At 47.7% G+C, this 16687-nt stretch overlaps 1 protein-coding gene across 4 annotated transcripts in view; it reads left to right on the top strand.

The window, feature by feature from the left end:
* Positions 1 to 16687, top strand: part of lats2 (large tumor suppressor kinase 2) — a 135654-nt gene that overhangs the window by 85579 nt on the left and 33388 nt on the right. For all 4 annotated transcript variants that reach the window (XM_070892200.1, XM_070892199.1, XM_070892197.1 and 1 more), the window contains exon 3: positions 16291 to 16423. In XM_070892200.1, the coding sequence (XP_070748301.1) occupies positions 16291 to 16423 (133 nt within the window). The remainder of the gene's footprint in view (positions 1 to 16290; positions 16424 to 16687) is intronic.

The following is a 16687-nucleotide window of genomic DNA, read 5'->3' as shown; positions in this document are numbered from 1 at the left end:
GATTCGGGACGCTGCACCTGTATTACTATCCTAGTCTATATTCGGATAGTTGAAGTTCCCCATTATCACTGTATAGTTCTTGCACCTCTTTGTAATGTCCCTGCAAATTTGCTCCTCTACATCCTTCCCACTCAGTTGGCGACCTATAGAATACATTTACTGTAATAGCACCTCTATCATTTCTTAACTTTAACCAAATAGATTCTGTCCTTCACTCCTCCAGGACAACCTCTCTCTCCAGCACTGTAACATTCTCCTTAACCAATGCTGCCACCCCACCTCCTTTATTCTTTATTACCTTCCCTGTCTTCCCTGAAAACCTTATATCCAGGAATATTTAATACCCAATCCTGTCCTTTTTTGAGCCACATCATATTCCCGTATGGCTATTTGCGTCTACAGCCAACTTTATCTACCAGGCTTCATGCGTTTACACACATGCACTGTAAACCTATCTTAGACCTTTTATTCTCTCTTAGTCTAACCCCACCTTTGATGCAAAAGCAAAATACTGCGGATGCTGGAATATGAAATAAAAACAGAAAATGCTGGAAACCTCTACGGGTCAGGCAGCATCTGTGGAAAGAAAAACAGAGTTAACATTTCAGTTCAATAATCCTTCGTCAGAACTGGCGAATGTTGAAAAGAACATTAAGAATGGGGGAGGGGAAGAAACAGCAAAAGGGAAGGTCTGTGGTAGGGTGGAAGGCAGCAGAGATTAGAGAGACTAAAGGGATGATGGGCTGAATTGAAATGGTAATGGCAGGAATTAGAAAAAGGTTAATCTGGTTAGGGTGTGAATGGCGGAATTATGACCAGCTGTTATTGGAGACAAAGAGAGAAAAAAATCATAAGCTCGAGTGGGAGGAGGGGGAGAGGGAGGGAAAAGGAGCCAAAGATGGGTAGAGGTTATGCTCTGAAATTGTTGAACTCGATGTTGAGTCCAGAAGGCTGTAAAGTGCCCAAACGAAAGATGAGGTGCTGTTCCTCGAGCTTGCGTTGAGTTTCATTGGACGGAGATATCAGAGTGGGAGTGGAGTGGAGAATTAAAGTGACAGGCGACCGGAAGCTCAGGGTCACACTTACGGACTGAACGGAAGTGTTCCACAAAGCGGTCACCCAATCGGTGCTTGGTCTCCGCAATGTAGAGGAGACCACACCGAGAGCAGCGAATACAGTATACTAAATTGAAAGAAGTACAAATTTCACCTGGAAGGAGTATTTGTGACCCTAGCTAGTGGGAAGGGAGGAGGTAAAAGGGCAGGTGTTGCACCTCCTGCGCTTGCACAGGAAGGTGCCGTGTGAAGGGGAGGGGGTGCTGGGGGTGACTGCGGAATGGACACCAGGGTGTCGTGAAGGGAGAGGTCCCTTTGGAATGCTGAGAGGGGAGGGGAAGGGAAGATGTGATTGGTGGTGGGATAACACTGGAGGTGGTGGAAATGGCGGAGGATGATCCGTTGAACGTGGAGGCTGGTGGGGTGAAAGGTGAGGACAAGGGGAACCCCGTTGTGGTTCTGAGAGGGAGGGGAAGGGGTGAGAGCAGAGGTGCGGGAAATGGAACGGACCACAGTCGAGGGCCACGTCAACCACAGCGGAGGGGAATCCTCGGTTGAGGAAAAAGGAAGACATGTCAGAGGCACTAGTATGAAAGGTGGCGTCAGCAGAGCAGATGCAACGGAGACAGAGAAACTAGGAGAATGGAATGGAGTCCTTACAGGATGCGGGGTGGGAGGAAGTGTAATCCAGGTAGCTTTTGGAGTCAGTGGGCTTACACTGGATACTGGTCGAAAGCCTATCCCCAGAAATGGAGACAGAGAAGTTGAGGAAGGGAAGGGAAGAGTCGGAGATGTAAAATGTGAAGGTGAGGGAAGGGTGGAAATTGGATGCAAAGTGAATGAAATTTTCTACTTCGGGGCGAGAGCAGGAAACGGCACCGATATAGTCATCAATGTACTGGAAAAAGAGGTGTGGGAGGGGACCTGAGTAGGACTGGAACAAGGAATGTTTCACATATTCCACGAAAAGGCAGGCATAGCTAGGACGCATGCGGGTTCCCAGAGCAATACCTTTAATTTGGAGGAAGTGAGTGGATATAAAGGAGAAGTTGTTCAATGTGAGAACAAGTTCAGTCAAGCGGAGGAGGGTAGTGCTGGGTGGGGACTGGTTGGGCCTCTGCTCGAGGAAGAAGCGGAGCACCCTCAGGCCATCCTGGCGGGGGATGGAAGTGTAGAGGGATTGGACGTCCATGGTGAAAAGGAGATGGTTGGGGCCAGGAAACTGGAAACTGTTAAAGTGATGGAGGATGTCGGCGGAGTCATGGATGTAGGTGGGAAGAGAGTGGACAAGGAGAAAAAAAATAGAGTTGAGATAGGAGGAAATAAGTTCTGTGGGGCAAGAACAGGCTGAAATAATGGGTCCAATGGGGCAGTCCTGTTTGTGGATCTTGGGAAGGAGGTAGAAGCAGGCTGTGCGGGGTGGGGGAACCATGAGGTTGGTGGCTGTGGAGGGAAGATCTCCAGAAGAGATGAGGTTAGGGACGGTCTGGGAAATGATGGCTTGATGTTCAGTAGTGGGGTCATGGCCCACGGGGAGGTAGGAGGTCAGTTCTGAAGCTGATTGTTATGTATGTTAACTGGGTTTTACCTGCCACCGGAGGGCGCGACTGTCTGAGTCCTAATGGTCACTGGCAGACACGTGCAAGCCGTGTATATAATGTTGGCAACTATGTTGAATGCTCACTTTGAGAATAAATAAATTGGAGTAAGGTCATGCCTGAACTAGCTTACCGTACTTAGCCTTGTGGAGTTATTCGATACTTAACAATTGCCGACAAGTTAAAAATACGAACTTTCAAGCAAACATGTCTTTTGGAATTTTGGAGAGATTCGTGGAAGGGGAAGACTGGGAGGATATCACTGATCGCCTCGACCAGTACTTCGTAGCCAACGGATTGGAAGGAACCGATAACGTAATTAAGCGGAAGGCGGTTCTCCTCGCTGTTTGTGGGTCAAAATTTTATGGCCTTCTCAAGAATCTACTCTCACCGACTCGACCAACGGATAAAACTTACGATGAATTGTGTACGCTGGTTCGGAACCACTTTAAACCAAAGGAAAGCATCAGTATGGTATCGTTTCTATACGCACAATCGCTCCGAGGGCCAGGACATGGCGGAATTTGTCGCCGAGCTGAGACGTCTCGCTCGGCCGTGCAACATCGGAGCTGCGTTGGAGGAAACGCTGCGGGATTTTTTCGTGCTTGGCATTGGCCACCAGGTCATCCTTCGAAAGCTATTAGCTGCTGAATCTCTAGACCTGAGCAGGGCCATCATGATCGCCCAGGCATGCATGTCCATGGAAGAAGACTCGAAACAGATATCTTCCCAGCATCGAAACTCACCGGCAAGTACTGTGCATAAAATAATATTGTCGGCAGGCAGAGCTGCACAGGGCAGGGCCTACTCGTCCGCGTTCGTATGACCTGTAACTGCTCAAAGTCCGCCATCGGGGGTGAATCAAATCTTGCCTTGTTGGCGTTGCAGAGGCTATCATCGGGCTCATCAATGCCGATTCAAGCAATACGTGTGCAAAGGCTGTGCAACAATGGGGCACCTTCAGTGAATGTGTCCGCAACCGAGCAATCGTGCTGCGACACACCATGTGGCTGAGGATGATTGATCCAGAGTGGATCAAGCGGCATAGGCATCTCAACCCGAGGTACAGGACGAAGAAGTGTTTGGGGTACATTCTTTTACCAAAAGTCCTCCAATAATCCTGGAAGTTAAGTTAAATGGGGTTCCAGTATCCATGGAATTGGACAGGGGTGCGAGTCAGTCAATAGAAAAAGCCATAAGACAGCTAAAAGGCAATAAGGCTACAGGAACGGATGGAATCCCTGCTGAGGCACTGAAGTATGGCGGAGAGGCACTACTGGCGCGAATACATGACCTCATCTCTCTCATCTGGAGGGAGGAGAGCATGCCGGGAGATCTTAGAGATGCAGTGATCGTGACTATCTTTAAAAAAGGGGACAAGTCTGACGGCGGCAACTACAGAGGAATCTTCCTGCTATCAACCAGTGGGAAAGTCATCGCTAGAGTCCTCCTCAACCGTCTTCTCCCTGTGGCCGAGGAGCTCCTCCCGGAGTCGCAGTGCGGATTTTGTCCCCTCCGGAGCACAATGGACATGATTTTTGCAGCACGACAGATGCAGGGAAAATGCAGGGAACAGTGGCAGCCCATATACATGGTTTTCTTCAACCTTACAAAGGCCTTTGACACTGTCAACCACGAGGGTTTATGGAGCGTCCTCCTTCATTTCGGATGCCCCCAAAAGTACGTCACCATCCTCCGTCTGCTCCACGACGACATGCAGGCCGTGATCCTTACCAACGGATCCATCACAGACCCAATTCATGCCCGGACCGGGGTCAAGCAGGGCTGCGTCATCGCCCCAACACTCTTCTCAATCTTCCTCGCCGCCATGCTCCACCTCACAGTTGACAAGCTCCCCGCTGGAGTGGAACTAAACTACAAAACCAGTGGGAAGCTGTTCAACCTTCGCCATCTCCAGGCCAGGTCCAAGACCATCCCAACCTCTGTTGTCGAGCTACAGTATGCGGACGACGTCTGCGTCTGTGTGCACACACACAGGCTGAACTCCAGGATATAGTCGACGTATTTACCGAGGCGTATGAAAGCATGGGCCTTACGCTAAACATCAGTAAGACAAAGGTCCTCTACCAGCCTGTCCTCGTCGCACAGCACTGCCCCCCAGACATCAAGATCCACGGCACGACCCTGGACAATGTGGACCACTTCCCTTATCTCGGGAGCCTCCTATCAACAAGAGCAGGCATTGACGATGAGATCCAACACCGCCTCCAGTGCGCCAGTGCAGCCTTCAGCCGCCTGGGGAAAAGAGTGTTTGAAGACCAGGCCCTCAAAACTGTCACCAAGCTCATGGTCTACAGAGCTGTAGTAATACCCGCCCTCCTGTGTGGCTCAGAGAGAGGCGGGAGTCCAGAGAGGCGTGACTTGTGCAGCTCCAGCTGAGAGAGAAGGCAAAAAAGAAGTAGAAAGAAATCAAAAGGTGACGTCACAGCCAACGTGGTAAGTGATTGGCTGCTGATTGGTGAGTAGTTTTTCTTTTTCTTTTAGTCAGTAACTTTTAACATTGTTGTCGGCAATTTAAGTGTATCTAAGGGTTAAGGCATGGCAGGACAGCTCGGTCACGTGATATGCTCCTCCTGTACCATGTGGGAACACAGGGACAGCACCAGTGTCCCTGACGACTACATGTGCGGGAAGTGTGTCCACCTCCGGCTACTGACGGTCCGCGTTGCGGAGTTGGAGCTGAAGGTGGATTCACTCTGGAGCATCCACGATGCTGAGAATGACGTGAGTATCACGTGTAGCGAGTTGGTCTTACTGCAGGAGAAGGGTCCACAGCCAGCGAGGGAATGGAAGACCAGCAGGAAGAGTAGTGCAAGGAAGGTAGTGCAGGGGTCCCCTGTGGTCATCCCACTGCAAAACAGATACACCGCTTTGAGTACTGTTGAGGGGGATGACTCATCAGGGGAGGGCAGCAGCAGCCAAGTTCATGGCACCGTGGCTGGCTCTGTTGCACAGGAGGGCAGGAAAAAGAGTGGAAGAGCGATAGTGATAGGGGATTCAATTGTAAGGGGAATAGATAGGCGTTTCTGCGGCCGCAACCGAGACTCCAGGATGGTATGTTGCCTCCCTGGTGCAAGGGTCAAGGATGTCTCGGAGCGGGTGGAGGACATTCTAAAAAGGGAGGGAGAACAGCCAGTTGTCGTGGTGCACGTTGGTACCAATGACATAGGTAAAAAAAGGGATGAGTTCCTACGAAATGAATTTAAGGAGCTAGGAGCTAAATTAAAAAGTAGGACCTCAAAAGTAGTAATCTCGGGATTGCTACCAGTGCCACGTGCTAGTCAGAGTAGGAATCGCAGGATAGCTCAGATGAATACGTGGCTTGAGCAATGGTGCAGCAGGGAGGGATTCAAATTCCTGGGGCATTGGAACCGGTTCTGGGGGAGGTGGGACCAGTACAATCCGGACGGTCTGCACCTGGGCAGAATCGGAACCAATGTCCTCGGGGGAGTGTTTGCTAGTGCTGTTGGGGAGGAGTTAAACTAATATGGCAGGGGGATGGGAACCAATGCAGGGAGATAGAGGGAAACAAAAAGGAGGCAAAAACAAAAGACAGAAAGGAGATGAGGAAAAGTGGAGGGCAGAGAAACCCAAGGCAAAGAACAAAAAGGGCCATTGTACAGCAAAATTCTAAAAGGACAGAGGGTGTTAAAAAAACAAGCCTAAAGGCTTTGTGTCTTAATGCAAGGAGTATCCGCAATAAGGTGGATGAATTAACTGTGCAAATAGATGTTAACAAATATGATGTGATTGGGATTACGGAGACGTGGCTCCAGGATGAGCAGGGCTGGGAACTCAACATCCAGGGGTATTCAACATTCAGGAAGGATAGAATAAAAGGAAAAGGAGGTGGGGTAGCATTGCTGGTTAAGGAGGAGATTAAGGCAATAGTTAGGAAGGACATTAGCTTGGATGATGTGGAATCTATATGGGTAGAGCTGCAGAACACCAAAGGGCAAAAAACGTTAGTGGGAGTTGTGTACAGACCTCCAAACAGTAGTAGTGATGTTGGGGAGGGCATCAAACAGGAAATTAGGGGTGCGTGCAATAAAGGTGCAGCAGTTATAATGGGTGACTTTAATATGCACATAGATTGGGCTAACCAAACTGGAAGCAATACGGTGGAGGAGGATTTTCTGGAGTGCATAAGGGATGGTTTTTTAGACCAATATGTCGAGGAACCAACTAGGGGGGAGGCCATCTTAGACTGGGTGTTATGTAATGAGAAAGGATTAATTAGCAATCTCGCTGTGCGAGGCCCCTTGGGGAAGAGTGACCATAATATGGTGGAATTCTGCATTAGGATGGAGAATGAAACAGTTAATTCAGAGACCATGGTCCAGAACTTAAAGAAGGCTAACTTTGAAGGTATGAGGCGTGAATTGGCTGAGATGGATTGGCGAATGATACTTAAGGGGTTGACTGTGGATGGGCAATGGCAGACATTTAGAGACCGCATGGATGAACTACAACAATTGTACATTCCTGTCTGGCATAGAAATAAAAAAGGGAAGGTGGCTCAACCGTGGCTATCAAAGGAAATCAGGGATAGTATTAAAGCCAAGGAAGTGGCATACAAATTGGCCAGAAATAGCAGCGAACCTGGGGACTGGGAGAAATTTAGAACTCAGCAGAGGAGGACAAAGGGTTTGATTAGGGCAGGGAAAATGGAGTATGAGAAGAAGCTTGCAGGGAACATTAAGACGGATTGCAAAAGTTTCTATAGATATGCAAAGAGAAAAAGGTTAGTAAAGACAAACGTAGGTCCCCTGCAGTCAGAATCAGGGGAAGTCATAACGGGGAACAAAGAAATGGCGGACCAATTGAACAAGTACTTTGGTTCGGTATTCACGAAGGAGGACACGAACAACCTTCCGGTTATAAAAGGGGTCGGGGGGTCTAGTAAGGAGGAGGAACTGAGGGAAATCCTTATTAGCCGGGAAATTGTGTTGGGGAAATTGATGGGATTGAAGGCCGATAAATCCCCAGGGCCTGATGGACTGCATCCCAGAGTACTTAAGGAGGTGGCCTTGGAAATAGTGGATGCGTTGACAGTCATTTTCCAACATTCCATTGACTCTGGATCAGTTCCTATGGAGTGGAGGGTAGCCAATGTAACCCCACTTTTTAAAAAAGGAGGGAGAGAGAAAACAGGGAATTATAGACCGGTCAGCCTGACATCGGTAGTGGGTAAAATGATGGAATCAATTATTAAGGATGTCATAGCAGTGCATTTGGAAAGAGGTGACATGATAGGTCCAAGTCAGCATGGATTTGTGAAAGGGAAATCATGCTTGACAAATCTTCTGGAATTTTTTGAGGATGTTTCCAGTAGAGTGGATAAGGGAGAACCAGTTGATGTGGTATATTTGGACTTTCAGAAGGCGTTCGACAAGATTCCACACAAGAGATTGATGTGCAAAGTTAGAGCACATGGGATTGGGGGTAGTGTACTGACATGGATTGAGAACTGGTTGTCAGACAGGAAGCAAAGAGTAGGAGTAAATGGGTACTTTTCAGAATGGCAGGCAGTGACTAGTGGGGTACCGCAAGGTTCTGTGCTGGGGCCCCAGCTGTTTACACTGTACATTAATGATTTAGATGAGGGGATTAAATGTAGTATCTCCAAATTTGCGGATGACACTAAGTTGGGTGGCAGTGTGAGCTGCGAGGAGGATGCTGTGAGGCTGCAGAGCGACTTGGATAGGTTAGGTGAGTGGGCAAATGCATGGCAGATGAAGTATAATGTGGATAAATGTGAGGTTATCCACTTTGGTGGTAAAAACAGAGAGACAGACTATTATCTGAATGGTGACAGATTAGGAAAAGGGGAGGTGCAAAGAGACCTGGGTGTCATGGTACATCAGTCATTGAAGGTTGGCATGCAGGTGCAGCAGGCGGTTAAGAAAGCAAATGGCATGTTGGCCTTCATAGCAAGGGGATTTGAGTACAGGGGCAGGGAGGTGTTGCTACAGTTGTACAGGGCATTGGTGAGGCCACACCTGGAGTATTGTGTACAGTTTTGGTCTCCTCACCTGAGGAAGGACATTCTTGCTATTGAGGGAGTGCAGCGAAGGTTCACCAGACTGATTCCCGGGATGGCGGGACTGACCTATCAAGAAAGACTGGATCAACTGGGCTTGTATTCACTGGAGTTCAGAAGAATGAGAGGGGACCTCATAGAAACATATAAAATTCTGACAGGGTTAGACAGGTTAGATGCAGGAAGAATGTTCCCAATGTTGGGGAAGTCCAGAACCAGGGGTCACAGTCTAAGGATAAGGGGTAAGCCATTTAGGACCGAGATGCGGAGGAACTTCTTCACCCAGAGAGTGGTGAACCTGTGGAATTCTCTACCACAGAAAGTTGTTGAGGCCAATTCACTAAATATATTCAAAAAGGAGTTAGATGAGGTCCTTACTGCTAGGGGGATCAAGGGGTATGGCGAGAAAGCAGGAATGGGGTACTGAAGTTGAATGTTCAGCCATGAACTCATTGAATGGCGGTGCAGGCTAGAAGGGCCGAATGGCCTACTCCTGCACCTATTTTCTATGTTTCTATGTTTCTATGAGACATGGACCATGTACAGTAGACATCTCAAGTCGCTGGAGAAATACCACCAGCGATGTCTCCGCAAGATCCTACAAATCTCCTGGGAGGACAGACACACAAACATTAACGTCCTTGTCCAGGCCAACATCCCCAGCATTGAAGCACTGACCACACTTGATCAGCTCCGCTGGGCAGGCCACATAGTATGCATGCCAGACACGGAACTCCCAAAGCAAGCGCTCTACTCGGAACTCGTCCATGGCAAACGAGCCAGAGCGGGCAGAGGAAACGTTACAAGGACACCCTCAAAGCCTCCCTGATAAAGTGCGACATCCCCACTGACACCTGGGAGTCCCTGGCCAAAGACCGCCTAAGTGGAGGAAGTGTATCCGGGAGGGCGCTAAGCTGCTCAACTATGATCGCCGAGAGCATGCAGAAATCAAGCGCAGGCAGCGGAAGAAGCGTGCGGCATACCAGGCTCCCTGAGCCCACCCTTCCCCTCAACTGCTGTCTGTCCCACCTGTGACAGGGACTGTGCTTCTCATATTGGACTGTACAGCCACCTAAGAACTCATGCTAAGAGTGGAAGCAAGTCTTCCTCGATCCTGAGGGACTGCCTATGATTGATGATTATAGGAAGGATGTGAATGAGCCAGAGGGCTTTCGAAAAGCTGTGGGGCAATAAGGCAAAAAGACCCAAACTGAGCCCAATCAATGCGAAGCTGCGTACCTACACCAAAGAACTCATACCAGTCATTGGCAGTGCGGCAGTAAAGATATCGTACGATGGAGCTGTGCATGATTTATCGTTGTGGATCGTTCCAGGCAATGGCCCAATGCTGTTCGGCAGGAGTTGGTTTGAGAAAATTAAATGGAACTGGAATGATATTAAAGCTTTATGATCAGTGGATGACACCTTGTGTGCTCAAGTGCTGAGCAGGTTTCCCTCATTGTTCGAACCAGGCATCAGCAACTTCACGGGAGCCAAGGTGGAGATCCACCTAGGCCCGGATGCAAGACCCATCCATCACAAGGCTCAGACGGTTCCGTACATGATGAGGGAGAAAGTTGAGATCGAACTGGACTGAGATTCAACGGGAAGGAATCATATCACCAGTCAAGTTCAACTAATGCGCCAGTCCAATTGTTCCGGTGTTGAAAAGTGATGGCACGGTCAGGATCTGCGGCGACTACAAGGTAACGATCAACCAAATCTCGATACAGGATCAGTACCTGTTACCCAAGGCTGACGACCTGTTTGCAACACTAGCGGGGGAGAAGTCGTTCACCAAATTGGACCTGACCTCCGCTTACATGACACAGGAGCTGGTCGAATCGTCGAAAAAACTGACATGCATCAACACGCACAAAGGACTGTTTATATACCACAGATGCTCTTTTGGAATTCGCTCGGTGGCAGCCATATTTCAAAGAAACATGGAGAGTTTGCTGAAGTCCATCCCGAGAACCATCGTGTTCCAAGATGACATCCTGATCACCGGTCACGACGTCACCGAATACCTGCACAACCTGGAAGAGGTTCTACGTTATCTGGACAGAGTGGAACTCAGGCTAAAATGTTCCAAGTGCGTTTTCATGGCACCAAAAGTCGAGTTCCTGGGGAGAAAGATTGCAGCAGACAGCATCAGACCTATGGACTCGAAGACAGAGGCCATCAAGAATGCACCCAGACCTCAGAGCGTGACGGAGATGCGTTCGTTTCTGGATCTTCTCAACTATTTCGGTAACTTTCTACCTAGTTTGAGCACATTGCTAGAGCCCTTGCACATGTTGCTGAGAAAGGGTAACGACTGGGTTTGTGGCAAATCTCTAGACAGAGCCTTTGAGAAAGCCAGGAACCTGCTATGTTCCAATAAATTACTGGTACACTATGACCCATGTAAGCGGTTAGTGTTGGCCTGCGAAGCCTCATCATATGGGGTCGGTTGTGTGCTCCAGCAAGCCAATGTATCAGGCAAACTCCAACAAGTTGCATACGCGTCCAGAAGTCTGTCTAAGGCTGAAAGAGCCTATAGTATGGTAGAGAAAGAGGCTTTAGCATGTGTATATGAGGTTAGGAAAATGCACCAATACCTGTTTGGGTTTCGGTTTGAGCTTGAAACAGACCACAAGCCGCTCATTTCATTGTTTTCTGAGAGCAAAGGTATAAACACCAATGCCTCGTCCCGCATCCAAAATGGGCACTGACATTGTCCATTTATGACTATGTCATCCGCCTCAGACCAGACACTGAAAACTGTGCTGATGTGCTTAGCCGGCTACCATTGCCCACAAACGGGGTGGAAATGCCGCAGCCCGCAGACTTGCTGCCAGTCATGGATGCCTTCGAGAGCGTGGGGTCACCCGTCATGGCTCGCCAAATTAGGACCTGGACCAGCCAGGATCCTGTACTGTCAAGCGTAAAAAGGTGTGTCCTAAATAGAAATTGGTCTGCTGTTCCCAGGGAAAGGCAGGATGAAATTAAGCCTTATAGCCGCCGCAAAGATGAATTGTCTATTCAGTCTGATTGTCTGTTATGGGGTTATCATGTTGTTATGCCAAAAAAAGGCAGGGAAACTTTTGTGCGAGATTTACACAATACCCACCCAGGCATTGTCATGATGAAGGCCATCGCCAGGTCTCACGTTTGGTGGCCCGGCATTGACTCGGACTTGGAGTTATGCATGCATCAGTGCAACACTTGCATGCAACTGAGTAATGCACCTGTGGAGGCTCCGCTGAGTCTGTGGTCATGGCCATCCAAACCGTGGTCAAGGATCCACATAGACTTTGTCGGCCCCTTTCTCAGCAAAATGTTTTTAGTGGTAGTGGACGCTTACTCCAAATGGATTGAATGCATAATCATGTCATCCAGCACGTCCACAGCCACTATTGAAAGCCTCCGGGCCATATTTGCCACCCATTGCCTGCCCGACGTCCTTGTCAGCGACAACAGACTGTGTTTCACCAGTCGGAGTTCCACGAGTTTATGACCCGTAATGGCATCAAGCATGTCAGGCCTGCCCCTTTCAAACCCGCGTCTAATGGTCAAGCGGAGCAGGCTGTCAAACCATTAAGCAGAGCCTAAAACAAATGACTCACAGCTCCTTACGGACCCGCTTGTCCCGCATTCTGCTCAGTTACCGGACGAGACCTCACTCGCTCACCGGGGTCCCTCCTGCTGAGCTGTTAATGAAGAGAGGCCTCAAAACCAGCCTCTCCCTTGTACACCCGGATCGCAACGATCATGTCGAAACCAGAAGGTAACGGCAGCAATGGTACCACGATCGCGCGGCCGTATCATGTGACATTGCTGTTCATGACCCTGTGTTTGTCCTGAATTATGGTCATGGTCCAAAGTGGGTTGCTGGCACCGTTTTGGCTAAGGAGGGGAACAGGGTGTTTGTAGTCAAACTGTTAAATGGCCAAACGTGCAAGAGGCACATCGACCAAACCAAACTGCGATTCACAGACAACCCAGAACAAACTGAAGATGACATCATCATCGACCAACCAACACACATCCAACCATCAGTTGACCGTTGTGTCATTCACGAAGATGAACCTACCAACCCCGACAGTCCTGTCAGACCGACTGGTCCTACTAATTCACCCAAGCTTGGGTTCGAACTGAGAAGATCAACCAGGGAGCGGAAGGCCCCAGACCGTTTCAACTTGTAAATACAACCTGTACCAAGGATTTTGGGGGAATGATGTTACATATGTTAATTGGGTTTTATCTGCCACCGGAGGGCGCGACTGTCGGAGTCCTAATGGTCACTGGCAGACACATGCAAGCTGTGTAACAGTTGGAATTTGAATGGAAGATGTAAAAAAAACTGCAAATGTTGAAATCTGCAAGGAAAACACAGAAAATGCTGGAAATGCACTGTTTGAAACAGAAAAGATAGGTTAGTGTTTTGGTTCTAAGTTTTCATCAGAACGCATTGTTTTAAAAATTGAGTCCAATGTTCTATTGCTACTAGAAGATAAACTCTTTCAAATATACCATATTAAACCTTACTAGAATGTTACTTAATAGCAATAAGCTCTGTTGAGTAATTAGCAATAAAAATTTTTTGCATTTTTGGTTAAAACACACCATCCAACAACTTTGCCCTTAACCTGCATCAGAGTCCTATTGCATTATACACGCATGCCAAACAGAAATGATCACTCAATTAATCCTAAAAATAAAAATGAAGCCCTCAGTGGAAACCTATCAGCTTCAGAACTGACCTCATTAGAGACAGATAAAATGCATCTCCCATGAAAGAACGTTATTCATTATCACATTCTTAATCTTGCATACTTTCAAATCCATGTGGGTATTGATGTTACTTGTATCTCAGATCCATATCATTAATCAAGCAAATACAGAAATCAATATGTTTCCCATTGGCTTAGTGAGTTTATGTAGAGAGCAGGTGAGCCCGTACAGACCAGGAAGGAGCCAGGCTCAACTCCTGTGTGAGTTAACTGATCCAAAGAGCGTGCAATAGGCCTGCAATAATTACCCTCCGGGCTCCTGGGTTAGGAAGGGAAGGAAAAATACCTGCTAGTGCGCCAACTGCTGATCTCTATCTCTTATCACTGTTGGAAGTGTATGTGAGTGGAGAGGATCAGGCTCAGCTGTGATACCCCCATGGTTGAACACTCACACGTGAATAATAACGATTTGGGTGAGGTACTGGAGAGATCTCTGAGCTCAGGGAATTGTACCTCAGCAACGAGGCACGGCTTTGAGAAGAGCAGGGGAGAAAATTGACGATGAAAAAAGAATCAATGGATTAGATGTTGTCAGAATATGTACATTAGTCCTTGTAGGTTTATTGGGGTTAATGAATGCCACATAGTGATTTTATATTATTTTCTCATTAACCTCTATGATACTGAGTACAGGAATTTGCATATAAAATTCCACAATGCTCAGTGACCTTATAACCATTTGTCCTGTAGCTTACTGAAGAAATCACCAACTATAATCACACAACAGAAACACGAGAAAGTGTTAATCCTATACTTAAAGTTGCAAGTGAAGTGACATGTTCACTTGTCTCTGTGACAGATTGTTGTGACTAGCAGTTTCCGAATAGTTTGTTAGCTATCAAATTGACATAATTCAGGAATACTACCTTGCAGTGTGAACTTGCGGCCTTCTGTTGCTTTATGACTAGTCACCAAACATGTAAGGCTAGATTTTCTGACTTTTCAGCTGAAAAGCAGGGGCCAGTCCTACTTGATGAAGTAGTAAGACTGGCCCTGGGTTTGGTGTAATCATCACCTATTCTTTCTCCTCATCCTATTTTCTCATTCGATCATTGATAATGATATATTGAAGCACTTTATCAAAAGGCGCCCCTGCAGTTTCTTGCCCCAAGATTTTTCTGCATTCTTTGGGGGTCCAATCTAAAATTCTGCATGGACTCCCAGGTTGGCCCCACACATGTTGTTTGGCAAGCCAGTACACTTAATCCAGGACATTACCCTACCATCAAGCCCAGGATGAGGAAACTCCCTGTCTGGGTGACTACACCCTGGCCATGCTCTCTCTTACACTGGTGCTCTTGTTTGGGTGTATGAAAGCTGCATCATAAACAAGGCCCATTGGAAACAGCCAAGGAAGGTTGGGACCTGGCCTATCTACCCGGGCCTAATTTATGACTCTTTCGGACATATAGCAGGAACGCACTGGAAAGATCTGTGGATTTTCAGGGCCTATTTAATTATGTCCAGTCCATAACACTGTTCCTTGGAAATATACGCTAGCAAAGGTCAGCATCACAAGGAAAGGGCAGGAAAATGGAATTAGATTGGATAGCTCCAGTTACAGGCACAGTAGGCTGAACAGCCTCATATGCTGTATTCTCGACAATTTTGTGATCTTTAAAAGAGGTGGTAAGAAACAGGGAAGAAAGTTGAAAAAAACAAGTTTAAACATTGTGGGGCTGAAATTGCCTTGTCCTGTGCCTACAGGGAGGGGAGGTGCGCTATCGACATCCATGAAATTGCGCGGTAGTTAGCGGAGGCGCGAACGTGGCGCTCTGTGCTAGTAACGCCCCGGGCCGCCACGCCTCCGGCAATTACGTCATTGCCGTGTACAGCGACCTCTTTGTACCCCATGGCAGACGATGTCAGTGCCCCATGAGGCTACCGCGGGCAATGCTCGCACCAACCTCGTGGGTCGCAAATCGGGCCAATCGCGCTCCTGGGGTGGAGGTTAAAGCAGAGGTTCGCTGAGCCGCACACCACCATTTTATTTCTTCGTCCGACACATCTGTGCTCCATCAATGTCGTGTGGTGCACTCCATTTGGGTAGCCCAGTGGAGGCCGTTAAAGGGCCTGCGGAGTTCACAGCGGCCCTCCCCTTTAACGGAAAGGGAGGGGTGTTGAAACGCGTCAACCTTACACAGAGAAGCCACATAGTGCTGCCGATCCCGCCCGTGTTGCGCCCCACTTCCTGTGAGGGATGGTAACCCGAATTTCGCAGCCATGGCGGAACTTCTGCGCCGGGTGCAGGAAGTCCCGCCTTGACTCGGTGACCGCCCCCTGTGACTCTGGGAGACAGTATTCTGATGTAAACACCAATATTTACATTGTTACGGAGTGATCGAAATATCTGTGTCACAAGTCTGCTGATTTGCGAGTTTTTAAGGAAAATTCTAACAGGAGTGTGAATTGCATTGATGATGTAATTTTTTAATTATAATAGACATGTTTCCCATCCTTTCCTGAAGGTGGTGACTCGTGGTGCAGTATAATTCCACAGACAGGTGCTATGCTTCAGAATCAAATTATGTGAGCATAAAACTTAATATGAGTGGTTAAAAATAACAGTTGCCACATTTTTAGCTGGAAGAGGAGCAAAAATGCATTATTTCACTCCTTTACTGTCTTGTAGGAGAGTTTACCAAACCAGGAACTAAAATATCCTGCAACAGCTGAACGTGTTACTTGCCTCGCCACTTTGTTATGTAAATGATTGCTAAGCACAGCTACTATTTGTCACCTCAATCTGAAAGTTATTATTTTCTGTCTACATTTTAAGTTGTTTTTGTTTTTAGGAAATGGCAATCCGAGCTCTCAAGCAGACTGGTAGCAGAAGCATAGAAGCAGCTCTGGACTACATAAGCAAAATGGGCTATCTGGACCCTAGGACTGAGCAGATCGTAAGAGTTATTAAGCAAACATCACCAGGTAAACCCACAGCATCAATTCAAACAAATAAACTTAACACTGATTTGTAAAAAGTTTTTTTAATTTTCAATTTTTAACACTGATGAGTTGTGGGGGTTACATTAGGCAAGATTTTCTACTCCATATCCATCAGTTTTGGGTGGATCTGGGGCAAGTACGGGTGGGAAATTGAGGGAGCCATTCTACTGGTGGCCCATTAATTGACACCACTTTTGGGATTTTCCACCAGAAGCAATTGCTCTACCAAACACGGGCCATTGTAGC

The sequence above is a fragment of the Pristiophorus japonicus genome, chromosome 10 (assembly GCF_044704955.1).
Source record: "Pristiophorus japonicus isolate sPriJap1 chromosome 10, sPriJap1.hap1, whole genome shotgun sequence".
Taxonomy (NCBI): domain Eukaryota; kingdom Metazoa; phylum Chordata; class Chondrichthyes; family Pristiophoridae; genus Pristiophorus; species Pristiophorus japonicus.
This window is presented reverse-complemented; position numbering and strand designations above follow the sequence as displayed.